General features: G+C 37.7%; 1 protein-coding gene across 9 annotated transcripts in view; it reads right to left on the reverse strand.

The window, feature by feature from the left end:
* ITPRID2 (ITPR interacting domain containing 2) overlaps positions 1-22,366 on the reverse strand; it is a 97,560-nt gene that overhangs the window by 17,610 nt on the left and 57,584 nt on the right. For 4 of the 9 annotated variants that reach the window (XM_055572019.1, XM_055572014.1, XM_055572015.1 and 1 more), the window contains 9 exons: positions 20,227-20,475; positions 19,829-19,874; positions 16,889-16,938; positions 15,867-15,923; positions 13,601-13,640; positions 13,415-13,513; positions 11,990-12,198; positions 10,397-11,097; positions 4,011-4,083 (listed from right to left, as the gene is read on the reverse strand). In XM_055572019.1, the coding sequence (XP_055427994.1) occupies positions 4,011-4,083; positions 10,397-11,097; positions 11,990-12,198; positions 13,415-13,513; positions 13,601-13,640; positions 15,867-15,923; positions 16,889-16,938; positions 19,829-19,874; positions 20,227-20,440 (1,489 nt within the window). In that variant the 5' untranslated portion in view covers positions 20,441-20,475. Of the gene's footprint in view, positions 1-4,010; positions 4,084-10,396; positions 11,098-11,989; positions 12,199-13,414; positions 13,514-13,600; positions 13,641-15,866; positions 15,924-16,888; positions 16,939-19,824; positions 19,875-20,226; positions 20,666-22,366 lie in introns of those variants that run through there. The other 5 variants (XM_055572018.1, XM_055572022.1, XM_055572016.1 and 2 more) reach the window with 5 other exon arrangements.

Below are 22,366 nucleotides of genomic sequence, written 5' to 3' on the forward strand. Positions count from 1 at the left end.
TGCTGAAATGAAAAATGGCTCTAATAAAAATTAAAGTCCCAAATAAACCATTTTCATTATGTAAAATATGTAAAGACACTTAGGTGCAATCAGAAGTTTAAATGCAGTGTATAAACACACGTATGGGCTTCCCTGGTGCTCAGTGGTAAAGAATCCACCTGCTAATGCAAGAGACAGTGTGAGACCTGGTCCACAAGGGCCCCACATGCCACGGAGCAGCTTGGCCCATGGGCCACAACTACTGAGTCTGTGATCTAGAGCCCATGTGCCACAACCCCCGGAGCCTGCACATCTACCACCTGTGCTCCACAACAAGAGAGGCCACTGGGGTGAGAGGCCCACGCATCATAGCTATAAAGCAGCCCCTGCTCGCCACACCTAGAGAAAGCCTGTGTGTGGCCACAAAGACCCAGCATGACCAAAAATAAATAAATAAAATTCTGTGTATTTAAAAAACACCTATTACCTTCCCAGTAAGAAAATAAAAATACAATTAAGGCCAAGAAATTAATAATTTATATACAAGAAAACTTAAATGTCTCTGATGTTTCAAATGATGCAAACATTTGTAAGTTATGGAACAATTATTTCTTGGCTGAATGAAAATCACATAGGTTCAACTAGAAGGTAAAATTGCTAATTTTTATCATTCCTGGTTAGTATAACCTAAAAAAAATTTTTTTAAGTAATTAAAAAAACCAACTAAGCACAGTAGGCATGATCACATGCCCAGTTACACTGTGAGCACCACAGTGGGGGAGACTTTACAGCTGTTACATTTACTGAGGATGACATTTCATGATACAGTCAAGTTCTGCAGAAGCAATAGGCTAAATACTCTGTGTTTACCAAGTCCACATTCATTTAAGATTTGAATGACAGGAAGTATTCCACAATATGTTTGAATAAAATCCAAAATTAATTATTGGTTGCCTGACTTTGAAAAATATTCTAATTACCTTAGGTTCAACCTGGAGCAACATGAAATGGAATAATACTTTTCCCATTAAAAATTTAAAATAATTCTGTAATGTTTTGAAGTAAAAAAAACTGCATAATTAAATATAAGGAACTGATCCGTATCTTGATAAGTTTAGGTAAATTGTAATAATTGTGAAACTGAATTAGAGTAAGCTGTTACCACAGGTACTAATTATGCAGTATATTATCTGAGAAAATGATTCACATGCCACAGGAGTCATCACCATAATTGTATGTTTGCGTATCTTTTTTTTTTTTTTTAATTTTATTTTTAAAGTTTACATAACTGTATTAGTTTTGCCAAATATCAAAATGAATCCGCCACAGGTATACATGTTTTCCCCATCCTGAACCCTCCTCCCTCCTCCCTCCCCATTCCATCCCTCTGGGTCGTCCCAGTGCACCAGCCCCAAGCATCCAGTATCGTGCATCGAACCTGGACTGGCAACTCGTTTCATACATGATATTGTACATGTTTCAATGCCATTCTCCCAAATCTTCCCACCCTCTCCCTCTCTCACAGAGTCCATAAGACTGTTCTATACATCAGTGTCTCTTTTGCTGTCTCGTACACAGGGTAGTCTCCGGCCGTATCGGCCTGAAGGCGCCCGATCTTGTCTGATCTCGGATGCATATCTTTTTAAAAAGAAAAACCAGACTGTCAGTGTTCTGAAAACAGGAACCTTATTTATTCCTGTTTGTATCCCAAGTAACTAGAGCAAGCCAACAATAAAAACGTATTTGCTGAATTAATCAATCTCCATAAAGTTATCTCCATAAAGCAACAACAGACTTAAAGAGTTGCTTAGAGGATTTAGAGGTGAAACTGCCCGATCTGCTTGGGCAAAGGGCAGCTGCCAAAGAGCCCAGGAAGCCCTGACCAGCTTCCCTCCGGTTCTCTCCCCTGAGTCTGTTTGGCCACCGTGCAGCACAGCCCGTGCCAAGCGCACTCCTCCACAGTCAGCCCAGGCTGAATTCACACACACATCAGGTCAAGTGTAGACTGCTTAGGCTTCAGAGCAGATGTCAGGCAGCGGAAAGAACAAGGAGACCTGGGTCAAGTCCTGGCTTTATCATCGTAAGCAGTAACTCCTCTCCTCAGAAAATGAGACAATAGTTCTCCTACCTTACCGTGTTACTTCAGAAACTAAGTAGAATGTAGGGGAAACCGTTTTTCTAAGCTATAAATCACGATTGAGACTCTTTAGTCAGACATTTCAGTTTCACAAAAAGCATAGTTTACCAAAGAAAAAGGCAGAATTAAAAAGAAACGGACTTTTGTCCTAACTGAAGAGGTAAGACATTATTTCTAATTAAAAACTAGGAAGTTAAAGCAAACATTACAGTGAGAACAAAACAAAAGGTGCCAATTCTATTTATCCAGTATCGCAGAGAAACAGTGCACCTGTATACCCTGCTAGGCCAAAGAAAATACTGAACATCTTTGGCAATAAGGACACTGTTGGACTGTTCTTAACATACCTACTGAATGTTAACTTGTGACATGAGTTGCGTCACTAAACCTCTATTGTAAATCCTCGGACTGGATCTGAGATTTAGATTACTGTAGCTTCAGAAATTCTATTACCAAAGTGGGAAGCATTTTTATACATGCGCTCTGTGCATTTTTACTAACCTTGTGAGATGAATATATTACCAGTGATTCAAATTCTGCCACTAGGATTAACATACTTGCATATCACATCAAAATTTAGAAGGCTACTTTCAAAAAAATGACTAAAACACACTATTGTTCTTTCTCCCTCTTTCATGCATATACACAAAACTATTTTACCGTTAATTTACAAAGATGTGATTCAAAAAAAAGTTACCATTTTTAGTCATGACACCAGAAATAAGAGCTCCTACAGAAGACAAGAGGAAGAAACTCAGATGTGAATACAAACCACATTCCATCTTTCCCGCTACAGGAAGCTTACTCCTCAAGGATCTTAAGGTAATTATACTGTTTTCATCCCCCTTTTGACACAGGGCAAGCTGCTTTATCCAATGCATCCCTTTACCTATCTAAAGCAAAGATTCCTGGATGGCTATGAACTCTGCCTTACAGCTCAGGAACACATATATTTATGGACTCACAAAGGGAAAAAAATTAAGCAGTAAAGTTCATTTTGTGTCTGACCAGAACTGTGGTGACCTAGGGAGAGTGGGGATCTTGTTTGTCAGTACTGTACTGCAATAGAAAAAGAAACTTTATATGCAGATTGTTTCATATGGAGTCACTCCAGAGATCAGAAGAGAACATGTAATTTCCTATTCTAGGAACATACATATGAATCTTTGCTTTAAAAAAACACACAAAAAAACAGGGTGGTTCAGCATGTGTGAAGTTTTAAAAATAAATACTCCTACCTTCAGTGGCCATTTAACTGCTCTTCTCCTTTCCTTTCTCCCTAAATCTCCAAAGCTGTACAACTTTGAAGATGATTTTCTTGTTTCAAGTTAAAAGTGAAAGAAATTGATTCAAAGGGTCTTTGGTCAATAATTAATAACTCAAGAGAAGAACAGCACCTATAGAAACTCACCTTTGATCTAGTTTGAATTTAACTAGCTTTAACTACCGCTGAGAAACTGGTGTTTTCTGCCAGAGGCACATTCATGTATTATACCTAGGAGCTAGATTTAAGTAATGAAAACCCAGAGGTGGCTTATACAAGTCTATATCTCAAACATAAGCATGTAAAAAGTAGGCCTGACTTTGTTGCTCTATCACTTCCCATCTAGCCCTTGTGCAGAACTAAAACATTATTTAGAATACACATAACTGTGCAAGGAGGTCATTACAAGATAAGTGAATTAAAATTACTTTATGAGCACAAAAGTCTTCAGAAAGATACCAAAGATTCTACAATCAAACCATAATGAAGCATGCACACCTGTGTTCTTCATTTGCTTTTTATATTTATAAGCACTGCAAACACTGACCGATTAAAAAAAACCCCTTTCCCACATCACCCAAAGACATTTCGATAATGTGCTTAGATACCAGTGAGTACAGGCTTACTTACCTCTTTTTGACTTGTTAAGACCTAGCTGGTAAGTGGTTGGAACATGAGGAGCTTCTCCCTCTGTACTTTGGACCTACAGAAGAGTTTTAGGTAGTTAAAACCTGAAGAATCGGTGGCAAAGAAGAATACTTCTTAATAATCATTTACTAACAACCAATCTAACTAAGAAGGTATCAATGCTTTATATATTTAAAAAGTGCAACCTATCTCAAAATTGTTATAATGTCCCACATCTCAATTTTATGATCTATTTTTCAGTTAACAACAGGACTTTAAGTTTATAGCTAACAAAGAAAACTAACTACATGCGTAAAGTATAACACTTCATTAAAAATAAAGTGAACGTGAAGTTGCTCAGTCGTGCCCGACTCTTCACGACCCCATGGATTGCAGCCCACCAGGCTCCTCCGTCCATGGGATTTTCCAGGCTAGGGTACTGGAGTGGGGTGCCATTGCCTTCTCCTCATTAAAAATAAGTTGCTATTAAATGAAAAACAGAGCCATAAGAAAAAGTTCTTCTCTAAATGTTAAACTTAGAAGTGTAAGGTCAATCCCAGAGAAACACTAATACACTCAATGCAGCACACTGGCACACACTTAAGGTGATTGCAAGTCTTGCATCTTGAAAACCAGCACATCATGCTCCCATTGCAAAATCTTACAAAAAGTCCACAAATTTTCAGGTTTCACATAACCACTCATGTATAAGACGGCTTTGTCTTAACATAAATATTCTAAGACAACTTGGAAGTTGTACGTGGACAAGCAGGTTTCATTACAGGATTAAACTGTGAAAGATCTTAGCCATAAATTCTCCATGAAAATTACGTTCAAAAAGATACCAAACCCACAGAAGCTGTCCTTTTATGCTGTCTTTTTGTTTTCCTACCTGAACAACTACGTAATTTAGGAACTGCCTGATTCTTTACTCATCATACCCACTCCTCCAATATTCTATCTATCCTAACAACTTACCTCTATCCTAAAATCAAATACTTGCGGGAGTATAATACTAATGCCCAACCGTTTACTCTGTAATGATTTGTACTTAAAATACTAAATAACATCCTAGTAAAGTGGGAAAACCCGCCAAACATTTGGGCTTTTGGCCTTGAACAAACTGGAAAGTAAATAGCAAACAAGTTTTAGATAGAACCCTGCTTTTGAGCTATGAATCCCATTCCAGAGTAAGAAATATTCCATAGGAATGAGAGTGGAAAAGCCAACATGAAAAACTTAAAAGGTTAAAGATCTTATTATCCAGTTTTAAAACTGCTCTGATCTGTGCTTTCCTCTTAGCAGTAGCAGCAGCTACATAGCTGAACGTGAATCCATGTTTGTCTATCTTTTGAAAACTGAAAGCATACTGGTCATTTAAAACCATCACCTATAAATTACATATAAAATAGTTTCTACTATTCTTTGTTATTATCAAAAAATTATACTCTTCAAAGCAGCAGACATAAGTTCAACAGGAAAACCATTGTTTTGTGTGCAAAGAAACAAAATACATTTTCTTTTTATAGTCAACAGAAGGTCTATTATTAGCCTCTATTCAGGCCTAGCCTACTTCAAAGAGTTTTCTGTAAACCAAATATCAAACAGACCGAAAAAGTATAACAAAAACCCAAATGTCTCCTTAATTTTATTCTAAGAATCTCAGCTTAGGCAAAAGATTATGATCTCTCGTTTTTAAATGCAGAATTATCACATATTCTATTCTTCGTGTGTGTGCTCAGTCATGTTCAACTCTTTGCAACCACATGGACTGTAGCCCTCCAGGCTCCTCTGTCCATGAAATTGTCCAGGCAAGAATACTAGAGAGGGTAGCCATTTCCTTCTCCAGGAGGTCTTTCCGACCCAGAGATCAAACTGTGTCTCTTGCATTACAAGCAGATTCTTTACCACTATGCCATAGGAATTCCCCATTCTATTCTTTAGATTTATAAAATTAGTCACAAGATAATATGACTTTAATGTATACGTATCCTCAGTGAACTATCCTTCAAGATGCTACTCCACTGTCAAAAAAAAAAAACAAAACCTCCCTCTCTCCCTCCACTACAAATTCCATAATTAACAAAGAAAAAAAGGACAGGGCCCTTAAAAATGAGCCGACAGTATCATCTTTTACTAATAAAGCCACTACAGTTAGGATCCTTCCTCCCACTTACTTAAAATCATCAATCACTTGGAAGACAGAAAAAGACTTGCTAGGGATAATGGTTGAATTTCACAGCTTATTATGTTTCATTATTAGTTCTAGTCTATGGGGTCGCACAGAGTTGGACACGACGGAAGCGACTTAGCAGCAGCAGCAGCAGTTATAGTGGTGCAGAGGACAGCATTCAAATTCAAGATGCGATGCCCCACAGGAAATTACAACCCAGACAGATCTTAAGATTTACTTGGCAAGATTTTTCCTATTTCATGGTTTTAAATCCTCAGTGAAATTCTGGTCCTTTGCTATAAGTTGATCTTTTATCAACTACTGCTAAATATTGATAACTGAATTAAGTGATGGATAATGGGTGTTCCCTCTACTATTTAATCTCTGGGTAAGTTTGAAGCTTCTCATAATAAAAATTAAAAAAAAAAAACACTCAAAATGATAAAAATCACTGGGTCTCAGTGTTTGGGGATTTAAAGCTGTAGGAAAACAGCTTTAGAATAATCCACACATTTGAGTTACTACATTTTAAAAATGTTTTAATCAAACAAAGATTTCTCTTTTTGAATCAATGTCCTGTTACCATGCGGATACCTAGTTTGGTTTTTCAAAACCTGTCACATTTATCTTGACTAAAACACATCTTCTTAGGCACAACACTGTTGTACTGTGTTTTACAGAGCAGCAAACACATAGAATGTTCTAACTCAACCCTTCCTCTAAGATTTAAAAAAACGTATACAGCAAAAAGGTCTTCCCAGGTGGTGCTAATGGTAAAGAACCTGCCTGCCAACGCAGGAGACATAAGGGACATGGGTTCAACCCCTAGGTCAGGAAGATCCCCTGGAGGAGGGCACAGCAACCCACTCCAGTATTTTTGCCAGGAGAATCCCATGGACAGAGGAGCCTGGCAGACTATAGTCCATAGGGTTACACAGAGCTGGACATGATTACAGTGCCTTAGGAGGCAAAAAAACAAAAACCAACTTAGTATAGCAAAAAACTAAAACTGAAGCTTCAAAAATCACAATCCTAATTTTTAATGATGCTTCAAAAAATTCAAAGGAAAGCATTATTTTTCCAAAGAAGTGGCATGAAGCTGTGCATTGCATGACTTGAGTTCTTGCCAGTGTCTGACCCTATTAACCAGGCGGACTGTACAAATTGCATGGCATAATTAAAAGGAGTAGGTTTGTACAAAGACCCAAACTCAAGTCTTATTCTGAAAGACCAATGCAACAACTTAACTGCAGGTATTTGACTGGTTTGGGATTACTTTAACTCAGGCCAGTAAATGTAATAAGAAGAATCCTGAAATTTAATGGCTAAAAATAGGTAATGAAGTGCATAAGTTAAATCAGTAATCAGTGTGAAGACAGGATTAGAAACATTTACTAAAACGTCAGTAGGTTAAAAAATTGCATATGCAGCCGATGGTATCTTAATTTAAATATAAACTTATTTATAGAGACACAAGGTAACTTATTTACAGAAATACAGAGATAAAAACTCTCCTTCCTTTAACGTTCAAAGTATAAGAAATTTTTCCTTTACACCTAAAAGATGAACAATTGCTTATAGAGTAAAATCATTCTGGTTTAACTGTGAATCATTCATACTACTAATCTGTGGCTCTAGACAGTTACCATGATGTATCTATTCGAAATAAATTATTTCGAGAACACAAGAATAATCCAAGCAAGTCATTAAGAATTAGAAAACTCAGGAGTAGGTCTTTAAAACTTTCAGATACACTGAAACTAGCCTGCAAGATAGTTTTTATAAGGAAAATTGATTTTTAATTGAAAATAGTGTCTGACCCTTTTTTTTTTTATCTTAAGAGATAGTCATTTTCACTCTCCAAGGCCTGGCTCAGTCTTGTCATCTATTTAACTCTTTTTACATTTAAATAGTTCTTCTCTCTGTTCCCGGTGACTGTCAGATCTTACCTTCTGCCTCAGGGGGACCCACGCAGCTTCATACACAGAGCCACGTCTGCAATTTTTTCTCCCACCTAGTTACCTAAAGCAGTTGGCATTCAAGGAACCTGAAAACTGGCTTACTGAGAGACAGTGTGTGTGCTCTAGCTTATATTTATTCGCTGTTTTTACAAAAGGAAGAAAGTTCCCAAGAGGAATCAAGCCTCAAGGGAAAAGAGTGCAAAAGAAAAAAGTAACAACCTACTTTGAATGGGATCTAAAAGTTTGCTTTAATAAGATTGTTCTCTTCATTTGTTGGTATGATTCAACAAGCTTGGGAGAAAAGGAAATTAAAGAAACACACTATTTCCTTTCTTTATCCATTGTTCTACAAGCTTTCTTTACAGTTCCCAAAGGGATTAAAAACACAATTCTAAGAGGTTTTTATCCATATTTGAAATATATCTGAAGAATAAGGATTATCCTTAAAATTCCCTGTATTTACAACATAGCTATGGTTGACTATGTATTATTTTTGGAAAACAGAAATCTTCAGTTATTCTTAAACCATCCATGCCTGTAATCTTGGATTTCAAAAAAATACACTTCCATGTCAAGTTACTTTCTTCAGTAACTGCTCTTGCCAGCAGAGGGAGCCAAAAAAAAAAAAACCCTGCCCATAAAAAACAACCCAGTTTTAATGTTCACTTGCCACCAAAGTACGTCTATCTAGCACTTAATAAACATTGTAAAGAACTTTTGTGTATGGTACCAGTAACAAAACTTTGGCTTAGAACTCAAGAATTCTAGAAATTAAAAAGCAACATGTAAGAGTGTTTTTTCATCTGAGTCACTAAATCAGGTCTACAAGTAACCAACAAGTATTTGCACTCTATTCGACTGTCATAGAAGAGGGGCCCTAAAGGAAGGCAAGAAGGTACGCTTTATGAATGCTAGGACAAGTTTAGACCAAAACAAAGACAAAAGGGCAACTGAACAACAAAATGGAACAAAAAGGTTCTATTAAAGTTGTCATCTTCTGAATTCATTATAATGAGAAATAAAGCAGCTTACCAAAAAATGTAACATATTTCAAAGGCCTGCTCTTGCCTCCTTTTTATTGGAATTAAAGTACTAAAAGATGCATTCAAAGACCACAAAAAAGATATGAACAACTGAAATTTTGCAATAAATGAAAAGTCTTAACTGAATGAGGGATACACACTCACCTAAGAGGACATTTTATGGGCAGAATCAATTATCGCTTCCTAGTTCCCTAAAACAATGGCAAGCGATTCTAAATTGCTAGTTCAGTGATAGTTCAGCTGTGAACTATGACTATTCTGTAATAAAATTTAAAAAGAAAAATTTATAGCCACAAATCATGCAATTTGAAATTTATGTAAACTAGTAAGAATGTCAGTCAATCCTAAAGAAAATCAACCCTGAATATTCACTGGAAGGACTGTTTTGCTGAAGCTGAAGCTCCAATGCTTTGGCCATCTGATGGGAAGAGCAGACTTACTGGAAAAGTCACTGATGCTGTGAAAGATTGAAGGCAAAAGGAGAGAGAGGTGACAGAGGATCAGATGGCTAGATACCACCACTGGCTCCGGCTCAATGGATATAAATTTGAGCAAACTCTGGGAGATAGTGGAGGACTGGGGAGCCTGGCAGGCTACAGTCCATGGGGTCCCAGAGTCCGACACGACTTAGCGACTGAACACCACCACAAACAAAGAATATCATGTTTTAAAAAAAAAGTAACCACTCACTCACTGGAGGTCTTCCCGGGCTGCAGAAATTCTTTCAAACCTTCTTCCTCAAGGTTCCCTATAGCTTCATGTTCTTTCTAGTCCCATACCCAGACCTAGCCTCAAAACCTTCACACTTACCCTTCCACTGAGATAACATTCAGAAAAGCTTGCCCAAAGGCACACAGCAGTTCAGTGGCCCAAACAGAACTCACACCCATCTGACTTCAAAGCCTGTTATCTCTAACTACTGTGCAATATTGATCTGAGTTTGAATATACTCTCTCGGGGCATTCTCACAGCATCAAACTGTTAAAACTGAGAAAGAAAAACAATGGTGACAGAAGATCCAAAGGAGCCATTATACTGACACCACACAGTCCAGTGACATCTTGGTCTGTGAAACAAAAAACCTGAAAAGTCAAAATCAAGATGATTTTTTCTAGTAGACATCCATTCACCAACTTTCATTTTAAAGACATTTGGGGGCACTTTTTTCCCTAACTCACTGGTTGAAACAGTCCTCAGTAATTTTCCACCTACCTCTTCCATTTCAAAGGAGTCCTTCTGCTGTGCCATTATATTTCTTATGGATGGGATCATCAGTGGTGCACATGGCTCTTTTTCAGGTGTGCACAAAGGGACATTTTTCAGCTCCCCGCTATTTTCCAGCTCACTATGACTGGACATGTTGAAATCACCACCTAAATCAGTTTCTAGAATACCAGATTCCTCATCCAGTTTATTCTCATGACGTTGAGTTTCTTGACTTTGTCCACTTTCAGCTTCATGGTTAAAATTACTATTTGCTTCATCGGAAAGTCCATCAATGTCAGAATTCTCCATAAGAGCTGCTGAACTGCCTGATACTTCTTCTTTAACTGTAGCCAACATAGAAGACGACTCTTTCTTCTTCATAACTTTTTGAGACTTCTGATCATTTTTATTGCCACTTTCTTCCATCACTGAAACGTTTACGATCTTTCCTTTGTCAACTGCCAGGGAAGGAGTACTGCCTTCTCCTTTCTCTGTTTTTTCAACACATAAGTTTAGTTTTGATAGTGTTTTCATTAAGCGATTTGCAGTGTTACTCCGGGTTAAAGGTGGAGGTGAGTCTGTCTCCTTGTTAGAGGTCACTGAGGACATACTTCCAATTCTCTGCAGGGGAGTCCCAGAGACTTGGGAATATAAAGAAGAAAATGCGTTGGCCACAGTAGTAAGCACTTCAATTTGACGAAAACGGCCTACAAAAGTAAAAAGATAAATAAATTATATATATATATATATATATATATTTATGTTTGTATATGTGTATATACACGTATTATTAATTAAACCATTATTATGGTTCAGAATTTCAATAACTAAACTACTTAGATCACAAAGATTATGAAACCAGATTCTTTTCTTTATCTAACACTTAAAACCTCTATATTTACTGTGGAGAGGGAGAAAGATTTTTCACTCTTAAGTACTAGAATTTATGTTTTAAAAAATCACAAGGAAGGACAAAGCATAATGACAACATGGAATAAAATAGACAGGACTGCTATTGATCTATAGCTGTGACTCTCTTTTTAGGTCTTGAACTCTTCCAAATGTTAAGTATATATAATTATATTTTATACCTAATGGGAGGGGGCTTGGATTTACAGATCTCTTAAAACTAATCCAAGGACCACCGAGGTTCCCACTGTTGGGAATTTCTGGTCAACAGAAAAAAAAATAAATAAATAAGCAGAAGATTTAACATGAAAAATCATCAAATTAGCCATACCTTTATAGATTTATAGGAAAAGGATCTGAAAGTGACTGACCTCAACTAATAGTAAAAGGCCTCTCCTTTATTTATTTTCTTTTGGAACAAAAGCAATCTGGAGATATGTGTAAGGTTCCACAGGTAAGTTACATTCTCCAATGTAATACTTAGGCGGAGAATGGGGTGGGAGGATAGGTAAATTAACTTCTATAAATAGAATAATAAAAATTTAGAATAAGCAAACAGCTATTGTATTAACCTTAATAATTAAATTTCCACAATTATTCTTAGAATTAGTAAGGCCTTAAAAACAAGACCATCTTGCTGTGTAGATGAAAAAATTTTGAAAATAATATGCTAACATTTAAAAACCTTACTTGTTAAAGCGTAATTTGGATTTTCTACTTCCATCCGTTGCATTTGTGCACTCAGAAATACTTTAATATCTATTCCTCTGGCAAATGATGATGAATTAAAAAATCTGGAAGGAATTTTGGAAGCAATATCTGGTTCATCTCGTCCAAATCCAAGATTATAAAGGATTTCTTCAGGGTCTTCCTCATAAAGTTCCAACAATTCTGAAACACTAAAAAAAAAAAAAAGAAAAAAAGAAATCAAGATGTAAAGTAAGTTTATAGTCCACATCACATTATAAATGAATTCACATCCCTACTTTCTTGTGAAAAGATCCTCTACCCTTTCTACTCTTTAAACCATTATTTATTTCAGCATCTTTATACATTATGCACCAAATGCGATAAATAACCCTTAAAAGGAGTCTGTTCTTTCAAGCTGTTAGTTTTGAGAAAAAGAGCTAAGCCCTAAGAACACCAAGAACACCCTCAGTAAAGAAACTATCTGATTCCTCACCTTATTTTTTTTGTCATTTTAAGAGATGTCCAGTAAAGCAGCTAAACAATTAGAGGACAGATGAGGGAGAATAAAGAGTAAACAGATTAAAGAAAAAATGAAAGTGGAAAATGGACTAGGAAGTTGGTACAACTTTGGTATCAAGGGACACTCTGCAGAACTTGAGTTTTTCTGCTATCTTTCGCTGTCCTAGAAGAGGCAATACAGGTAACAACTGATCTCAGAAAGGTGAGGGAGGAGCTTACTTTCAACTTTTTTCTAACCACTTGCACCCAGGAAGCAGGAGGAGTAAAGTAAGGAGAGTTTGGATTACACAGGGGTCAATTCCTGCTCTAATTCTATTGAGAATTAAACATTCTGTAACCCTTATCTCTCATGCCGGTGATAATCCAAGCTGAGACTCACTGGGGAAACCAGGAATGTTAGAGACAGAAGGTGAGCAGAAGGAAATTTCAATTTGTTTCAGAGAAAATGTTCAAATTTCAAAACAATAATCTGGACAATAAGCTGGTTGCTTATGCATTCGTATTTGCTTATTTTTATATTTTAAAGATATTTGGTTTTATATGAAGATAAATCTATGTTTCAATATCAAGCTTTAAATTAGAAAGATTTATTCTGATATTTATATCAGAGTAACTCAAGACTCTAGCAGAATGGAAAATTTTGGAAGCAGAAATTATTCCACTACGGAGTTCCTCTCTCATAGGGCTCAAAATACTCATTATGGATTCCAGCAACATTATTAACATATTTGTTAACTTTTACTTAATTTAAAAAAAAAAGACACTTCTGTCAGTTATGTTGATCTATGAAACACTCTGGATTCCTTTTGACTTCATACTGTCAAGCTAAATCCAAGGCTAAAAAAGTGATCAGATTAGGTCATCTACAACACAATGTAATTGCAGTATAAGCTCAGAATAAGGTACCTTGAGACTGTCCCACTACTTTTCCCAGATCCAGTGGAATTCATACTTCTCCCCTTCTGATGAAACTGTAGTCTTCTCTCTTTGGCCAAAATATTACTGCTATAAACAAAAGTATATTATATAAATTTTACCTCTACAAATATTCCTAATGTTTAGAAAGGGAAAAAAAAACAAACAGCTACATACCAATTATCAATTTGAGCATCAATTTCATGAAGGTGGTTCGCTAAAGGTAAAAAGAGTAAGTGGAAAGCACAACTATTAGCAAGTCAATAACTACTGTGATACAATCATTTAAAATGCAAATTAGCCAATTATTGCTAAATGTCTAATATACCAAACTCTTGTCCTGGCACATTAAATCTGTCATTAAAGATAATATACAGATAGGTAAGAAAAGAATCAGTGGCTCATGAAGGGTGTTTTTGGTTTTGTTTGTTAGCAACATCAAACTACTTCCACTGAATGTTTAAGATTAAAAGACATATAAATACCCAATTAAATTTAATAGTTTGAAATAAGTAGAAAGAAGGTATGTGGTTCTAATTAGTAAATTTTAAAACTGTTAATAAAGAATACCTAATAAGTAAGAACATGAATTAGCATTATTTAAGTGTTTAATAGCAATATCTATTCCTAACATGGCTTTTTTAAGGCTAATAATTCACTCCAGTTCCAGCCAATTTTTCTTGCATCTACCTTGAAAATTTCTACTCATTTCAACATATGTTTTCCTATAAAAGTTGTTTTTCAAGTTTATCCTAGACTTACAAGTTCTAAACAAATAAATGCTATTAATGTTTAAGTCTAGAGTAAGTTAAATTTACTGTATTTAAATTTTATGGACAAATATAAAGAATGAAATTATTAAAAGTATATCTATTTTCAGCACACCAGACTTTTTACTTTTTTCATTTCTGATCTGCAGAGCCATGGCAATTTCTTATCCAACAGAAATGTGTCTAACACACAGTATTCAATAAATATTTACTGAATGAATGACTATAATCTTGAAGCAATTTTCAGTAGAACAGCATAATAGCTCCATTTTTCTCTGAGACATCCTTTTTGGGTCTGGCTTCCAATAAAATCATTCAGTATGGATAAACAGGCAGAGCACAGAGTTGTAGGGTAGTGAAAAACACATTATATGATATCACAGTGATGGATAAATGTCATTACACTTTTGTCTAAACCCACAGAATGCACAAGACCAAGAGTGAACCCTAGTGTAAGCTATGGATTTGGGGTAATTATGATGCCTTATTCTAGGTTCATTAACTGTAACAAATGTGCTAGTCTAGTGGGGGGATGTTGATAACAGAGAAGCTATGCATATATAGGGCAGAAAGCATATGGGAAACCTCTGTACTTTCCCCTCAATTTTTCTCTGAAAAGAACTGTTTAAAAAAATATAAAAATGAAGTCTTAAAAAGAAATTCCACATTGTGAGGCTACTAAGGTAGTTATTAAAAGTGCTATTTACAATAACATTGGAAATGCATTTTAATACTGATTGGGGAGCAGTAAGTTTAAGCTTTACAGTTTATTTTATAGAGTTTATTCCTGGAAAAGATATTAACAGAAATATAAAAACGAACATATTCACATATTCTATAGCGTTTTCAGTGTTAGATGGCTCTTAATAAGTAATCTATCACACAGATTGGCTTCAAACAGCAAGAGATCAAGAATATTAAATTCAGTGGGTAAATTCACTATACATCAACTTACAATTCAAAAAGATTTAATAAAATCCTTAATTCTTTTTTTATAAAAAGCACTCATTAATAACCCAGCTATACAGCAACCAATAATTTCAAAATACCAATAAAACAATAAAAAATTCTTAACTTTACATTGTGGAAAGCTTTATTATGAATCTGCAGGAAAAGATAATCTGCGAAAATTTAAACATAGCACAATACACTTTTAAAATCCTAATGCAGCTTTGAACAGACATCAGTATAATGATTTCTAATTAACTTCTAGTAACTCTAATTTGTCTTTTCCTTTAATCTTCTAAAAATCTGGAAAAAGAGGAAGCAAGGAAAGACAGGCGGCACTTGAATGCAAAAAAAAAAAGACAAGCTGCAGTTGTATATCTCACACTAAAATAAGTTTCACTGCAATTTTCTCACATATAAATAGTTAAGCTTCCTTTTGCGGGACAAGTCTTCCCTCAGTTATATCACCATTATTTGCCCCCAAACAGTTCCTTTAAAGCATTAAAGGCCAATGAAAACCTAGTATTTCACAATGGTTTTCCAGAGCCATTTCTACAGGTCTCCAAAAGGCTCTCACTAGATTAACACATAAAAGTTTCTGTAAAATGTGTCTGAGCCACTTTCAAGAACTTTAATTCTGAGGGTCAGAAACCTGAAAACATGTCACTTTCTCTTTTTTTTTAAAATTTTAAAACTATATGAAAATACAGTTCTTCCAAACATACCTTCAGCTCCCAATGACAAATCATCTTCAAAACTTCCCCCATTTCTCACAAGCACACCTGAAAGAAACATCAGAAGATTCATCCCAGTCATCTGTTCTTCCTGACCCCCACATAAAATCATTGTTTTAATTTAAACAAACTGACCAAGCAAAATATAAGATAGAGTTAAGGATTTCAGACATGAATGTCCTCATAAGTTACTCTCCTTATAATTTCAGGAAGAAGACACACGTTAAAATCATTGTTTTAATTTAAATAAACTGACCAAGCAAAATATAAGACAGAGTAAAGGATTTCAGACATGAATGTCCTCATAAGTTACTCTCCTTATAATTTCAGGAAGAAGACACACGTTTTCACTTCATTGTGAAGGAAACCATCATTTGCAACCAGGTAAAATTGCTAGAAGCTAGAATCTACTGGCTACTTTATACTCAATAAGCCTTTAAGACGTTGAATTAGATAATGTATCTTACCCAACAGTTTCACAGAAAACCAGATTCCGGTACAGTCACTTCTTTTACCCCCTTATATTAAGTTGGGAGCTCAAGCTAGATTTTCCTGATACTGTAAATAGTTTTTATATACCTTGCCACTACCTGCACATTCTTATTGTACTTTGAACTTTAGAATTCCACCTTGCACAGGTGGTAAAATTTCAGGTGTGGCAATTTCAGTTCATGTAAGCAAAGAAATGACCTAATTCACTCAATATATATTTTCCCTATGTTTACATATCACATTTCTGTATTTAATTAGTCTCTACAATATCTAACTGAACAATAAAAAAAACGAGTTTCACATTGTGCAAAGGCTTAGTAATTTGTTTAAACTCACCACAGTTTTTATGGTTCATGACAAGGTTTCTCCCTTTTGGCTTTTATCTTAGAACTGCATATGTTATAAACATGAACATCACTTTTATTATTTATATACACACACAAACACATTCACTTTCACTCCCAGGACAATAAAGTAGGACCCTCATAGAGAACAGATTTAGAAAGGCAGCTTTCTCTTACCCTTGAGCGTACTACTGCTCTGTTCATCCAGTGAGGCTCCCAAAGGGGTACTGAAATCACAGAAACATATCAGCCTTAGTCTTGAAAAGCTGTCTGGAGAGCGGCCATTGCCCTGCCCGACACTTTAAAGGGTTACAGCTAAGCGAGCTTCTAATCACAGTGTAACATTTCTCCCAAACACACAGGGAATGCAAGTGGATTACATAAGTAATATGCTACCAAGCAAATACCTATCATCAAGTCAGCTCAACAGGAATGATTTAATCACATGTCTGATCTGCCAGCAATTAAGAGCAAGAATGGCAATTACAAATGATATGAATTGGCATTTTCTTTACAAAAACAGAAAAAAGAGAATGACAGTAGGCATTTAGAAAATGTCTGCTCCTCTCAATTTCTTCTCTAGAAACAGGAAACAGAATTAAAAGAAAACAAGTCCTTATCTCAATAAAATTAAAAAGTCAGAGTCTAGTTAGAAATAAGGCTCAACAGTTTTCTTAAATCTCATCTAGCATTTTAGAGCGCCACTCAGCAACTCCCTTATACCAACTATTATCTTTTCTGATACAGTAGAGAAGTTTGGAATTCATCTTATGCTTTTAAACTGAAAAAATACATATATTCTTCATTTAACTCTGAAAAGATTACTAAAAAGTTGGATTGAGAATATATCTTAAGAATTAGCCTTTACTAAAATTCTTTCACATTCTTATTGTTCAAACAAGTCTTTTAAATGCAAAATATTTATCTCTTTCTCAAAACTAAGCTAAAGAAACAGATTATTTTATTATAAAAGTTCTACTTTGTGTCAAAAGTCTTTTGTTAGTAACAATTTGTACCTGTTATAGATTCACACCAGACATGGAATCAATCATAAAAATATCAGTTTCAAAAAAATATTACTGAAACGCCAATGTTAAAAGTTTCTACAAACAAATATACAAGCAATGGCAATTCTTTAAAAATTAGTGTTTTTGAAATCTAAAAGAATAAGCAGTGACCATAAAATCTCTAAGTTTTTGCACATATTTTAAAAAGCTAAACTTTATGCCTTCAAAAAAAGTCATTCCTCTCCCATGATGGCTTCTTGCGTAGGACAAAACACCGCCTTACTCCTGCAGATATCTCTACTGGCCTGGGCACCAACAGAAGATGGCAAATGAGCAGACTATAACTGGCATTCTCCTTCACAAACAAGTCTCTCATAATTGCTGTCTTACAAATCTTATCAAAAACTCTATCTCTTCTTAGAGGCTACTTTATTCAAGCAATGTGTTTCCACTTAGCCTGTGGTGGGGGGAGGTGGATTTTTAAAATAAAGACTCCCTTTAAGAAAAAACAGCAAGGTATCTTTATTCAGGATATAGAAAGCAATAAGAAAACAAAGATTATCTGAGAACCTATCATGCGGGAATATGCTGTCTTTAAATCACCTGTACATAATATACAAAGTAGACTAATTCTAGGAAGGATCCTAAATTGTTATAGGAAAAAAAAAAAAAAATACAGTCACATATACCCTACAGTCAAATCTGTGATGATTAAAACTCACAGTAAAAGACTGTTCTAGCTTTCCAGAGTACAAATGAATGTCCCTTTTGTACAGAATAGGTACAACAGTAGGGAACAAGAAAGAAATTGATGAAAGAAATCCATGAGGGAAGAAGCAAGAGAATTTAGAATCTGCCTATATAAATCAAGATTAGCAACAACACTTCAGGAATTTTCAGAGATCACATGTCCTGGTGAATGTTAACATTTGCCCATTGCATTTATCTGTAAAGATGCACTTATTTATTGTCTGCTTGATGGGATCTCTTATACAATCTTAATTCCTACACGTCATAAAAACATGATTCTTCTCTTGCTCTTAAACATTTTTTGTGTATTTTTACAAAGAGGGTCCATATATCTCATATTTCAGAAGGGTCTGTGATATCCAGAATAAAAGGAGTTCAATGATGGAGTGTTCAGCAAGGCTCCAAGCAATTCACCAAAACAGGATACCAACAGAGCAGTGGCCAGTATTTTGGGTCTTTAGCAAAGAAAAACAAACTGGCATATATAAGAATCAGTTCTCTCTCCTCTCCCAAAAGAGACTTCCCAAACTCTGGTACTTGGACAAAAAGGTGAAGAAAAGCCCAAATTGAGATGGCAAAAAATATATACAGAAGCAAACACCTTAACAAAAGTTAAAAAGCCTACATTCTTCACAGGAGATTTTATAAGTAGCAAATAAGTTGGAAAAAATAATTAAAATATGAAACAGGCACATTTTACTGTAGTAAGATATGATCAATCTCTTCTGTACTTTATCAAACATTTCTGTGCCAGCTATCAAAGCATGTAATTAAACTGATTTATGTAGCCTGAATGTCTTCAAAGCTCTATTTCCCTTCTGTGAATTCCAGGGCCATCTGACAAATCCACGTCCAAGGTGTAAACTAGAACAAAATTAGCTAGTTTTAATAGCTCTCCAAACAGAATTAAGGCACCAGCATAAAGTTAAAGCCCAGTTAATGTACTTAAGTAAATGAAACTCATTTAAAACACATTTGAAAGGGAAACGACTCTATGCCAGATGTACAGATGTCAAAACAAATGCAAAATAAAATACTGTGTGAAATGTGACATGCCTTTCAAATAAAAACGGGCCAGCATAATAATATGGCATGATTATCTGTTTTAGATTTCTGATCTCTGATGCTAACATCACGCTCCGGAACTGAAGTCCTAACAACTGTAAAGTCAACATGGTCACCAAATAATCGGTCACAGCACTTCCATTTCTAATCGTTTAAAGGAGGAAGCTATCCGCCGGCTTACTTTCCGGTTCAGAGCTTATGAGGTTCACGGGACCCACAGGGACGGCGGCCCGAGTCACTTCGCCCGGGCGTCCCAACTGAGCGGATCTCCCCCCGGACATGAGCGAGGACTCACCGGCAGTCCTTGAGCCATATCGCGATCTTCTCGTTGGGCACGTTTCCTGCAGGACAGAGCGAGGGGACAGCTCGTTACCGACCCCAGGGGAGCTCTGTCCACGGGGTCACCCTGGATACCCCCAGGGAGAATCTTACTGGGGACAAAATGCAGCCCAAGCCACACGTCGCAGTGACCACCTGAAGGGAAATGATGGCACCGGGCTGTCTGTGTTGACGCTGGAGACGCCTTGCCAAGCGCGCGCGTTTAAAGGTCGAAAGTGTCCCCTCTCCCCCTGCCTGGAGCCCAGGAGGTCTTCCAGAACTCAGAGCAGTCGCCCAAGGCGCACGAGACTTTCCTCCGCCAGCCCGCACTCCCCCGAGCTCCCCGCCCGCCGCTGCCCGGCCGGGCGCACGGACCTCTCCCCGCGGCCGCCGGCAGCTTCGTTCCGGAGAGGTCGTCCTCGTCCTCGTCCTCGTCCTCGTCCTGCGTCGTCGCTTCTGTGGACAGGTCCTCTGTCTCCGACGCCTGCCAGGAGCCGCGGCACTTGGCCCAGGCCTTCCTCCTGCGACTCGCCACTTGCCACTCGAGTTCCTCCTCCGCCTCCGCCGACGCCACCAGGGGCCGGTCCATGGCCACACTGGGGGCTCCGCAGCCCCGGCCGGAGCCTGTGAGAGACACGGCGGCGGCAGGGACCCCCGCCCCTAGCTGTCAGCGCCCCGCCGGGCTGGGGGCCCCGGGGAGCGGGAGCGGGCGCGGGAGGAGGAGGAGGAGGAGGAGGGGACGGGAGGGAGGGAGGGAAGGAAGGGGAGGGAGGGGGCGGAGGGCCAGCGCTTCACATGAAGCCGGCCGGGCGCGGCGCGGGAGCGCGAGTGGCCCGAGCGAGCGCGGCTGGGAGCCGAGCGCCTGCCAGCCCCCTTCCCGGCTCCCCCGCCCCCGCCTCCGCCTGACGCCCAGGGGCCTGGCCGGCAGCCGCGCGTCAGCGCGCCCCTCCCTCGGCGGCATTCCACGCCCCCTTCCGGCCGGGGGCGCGCGGGGCGGGCGCGACGAGCCTGGAGCGGGGAGACCCGCCCCCGAACCCCCGCCCTCCGCCCCACGCCGCGGCTTTTGCGCCTGTTTGTAGGTTAATAATCTTTGCTTTCTCTCAAGTTCTCCTCGCACCCTAAAAGAGAAGGAATGTAGAATGGCCAAGTTTCCTTGAACGCCCTTCTTCACCTCAAAACAAGCGTCTGCTTGGGCTCCCTGAAAGTTACTCTTCGAGGAGTCCAAAGATTTGTGTACAAGGAATTGTGAAGAAAGCTAGGAAAAAGAGGCGCATAATTGGTATTTGTCAAAATGTCTAAACAGGAAAAGACTAGACTTCGTGGAGTGCTACTTTATGCTTAAGAACGTTATTTAACGTGCTGTGTTATGTATGAGATTGAATTAAGAATGATTTAAGCAGGAAGTTCCACGTTGAAATTGGACATAAAGAGGTGAAGGAAAATAGAGTGAGAAACAGCTGGGGAAAGTAGAAATATTTGAATTTGGGTGCTACCAGATACAAATGATGTCAAGGTTTGGAATTATTTTAAAAATGAGTTTGAGCATTTTCTTTTGTTGTTTTTAAACTCCTACTAGCAGAAAGACTATAAAATACTAATCAGCATCATATTCAAGATCCAGAATAGCTTTCCAGAGTCATCATGGTATAATTCGGGGCCTTCTACTGTAAAGTATGAGGGGGAACTAGAACAGGGGTACTGGTACGTCACTGCCTTGAAATTTCACTATTAATCTTTTTTTTTGAATCTCAAAAACTTTCGTTTCCAAGGGCCCTATAGCAAACTACATCTAACAGTTGAATTGCCCTGCAAAATAGGCCAGAGTCTAGCGCCTGTAGGAAAGGTAAGCAGGAGAGCCAGTGTGGATGGTACCTGGAGAGAAGGCATTGAAAGGGCTGGTTCAGAAGTCCCAGAGAGCAAACCTTGCTGTCTTCAGTTTCATTCGGGGCCCAGAGGGACCCCAACTTACTTAGCTCTGTCATTGCCACATGCTATTGTTAACTGTATCCTAGCCTCTCAGTTCATTCGTTTTCTTTCTGTCCAATACCTCCATGATCTTCAAGATCCAGCCAAGTCAGAAATTTTCCTGGACTACATCTTTGCACCACCTCTGGTCACATCTTTTCCACAGTTCCCTGGTATGTAACTGAATGTCTGTCTCATTTATTTTGGGACTAAACTTGTGCAGTAAATAATATGACTGGCTTCTAAGGGTATGCCTGGCTTCCTAGGCAGCCTATAAAGGGAGAGACCAAAGAACACTATTCTATATTCTTCTTGCATCCTTTACACTTTTAGCACAGTGCCTATCCCATGAGGAATATTGAATTCTAAAGGTAAATTTTCTATGCTTCACATTCCTCAGAATGGATAGTCAAATGGATAAAATACTTGACTGTATATTGTATCTCTTTGGCCTATTATCTTTAGTTTTGTTGTTTAAATACTTTTAAACAACGAAGAATTTTTGAGGGTAATGAACCACATTTTATATTTAAAAACCCAGCCACCAGGA

The sequence above is a fragment of the Bubalus kerabau genome, chromosome 3 (assembly GCF_029407905.1).
Source record: "Bubalus kerabau isolate K-KA32 ecotype Philippines breed swamp buffalo chromosome 3, PCC_UOA_SB_1v2, whole genome shotgun sequence".
NCBI classification, from domain to species: Eukaryota; Metazoa; Chordata; class Mammalia; order Artiodactyla; family Bovidae; genus Bubalus; species Bubalus kerabau.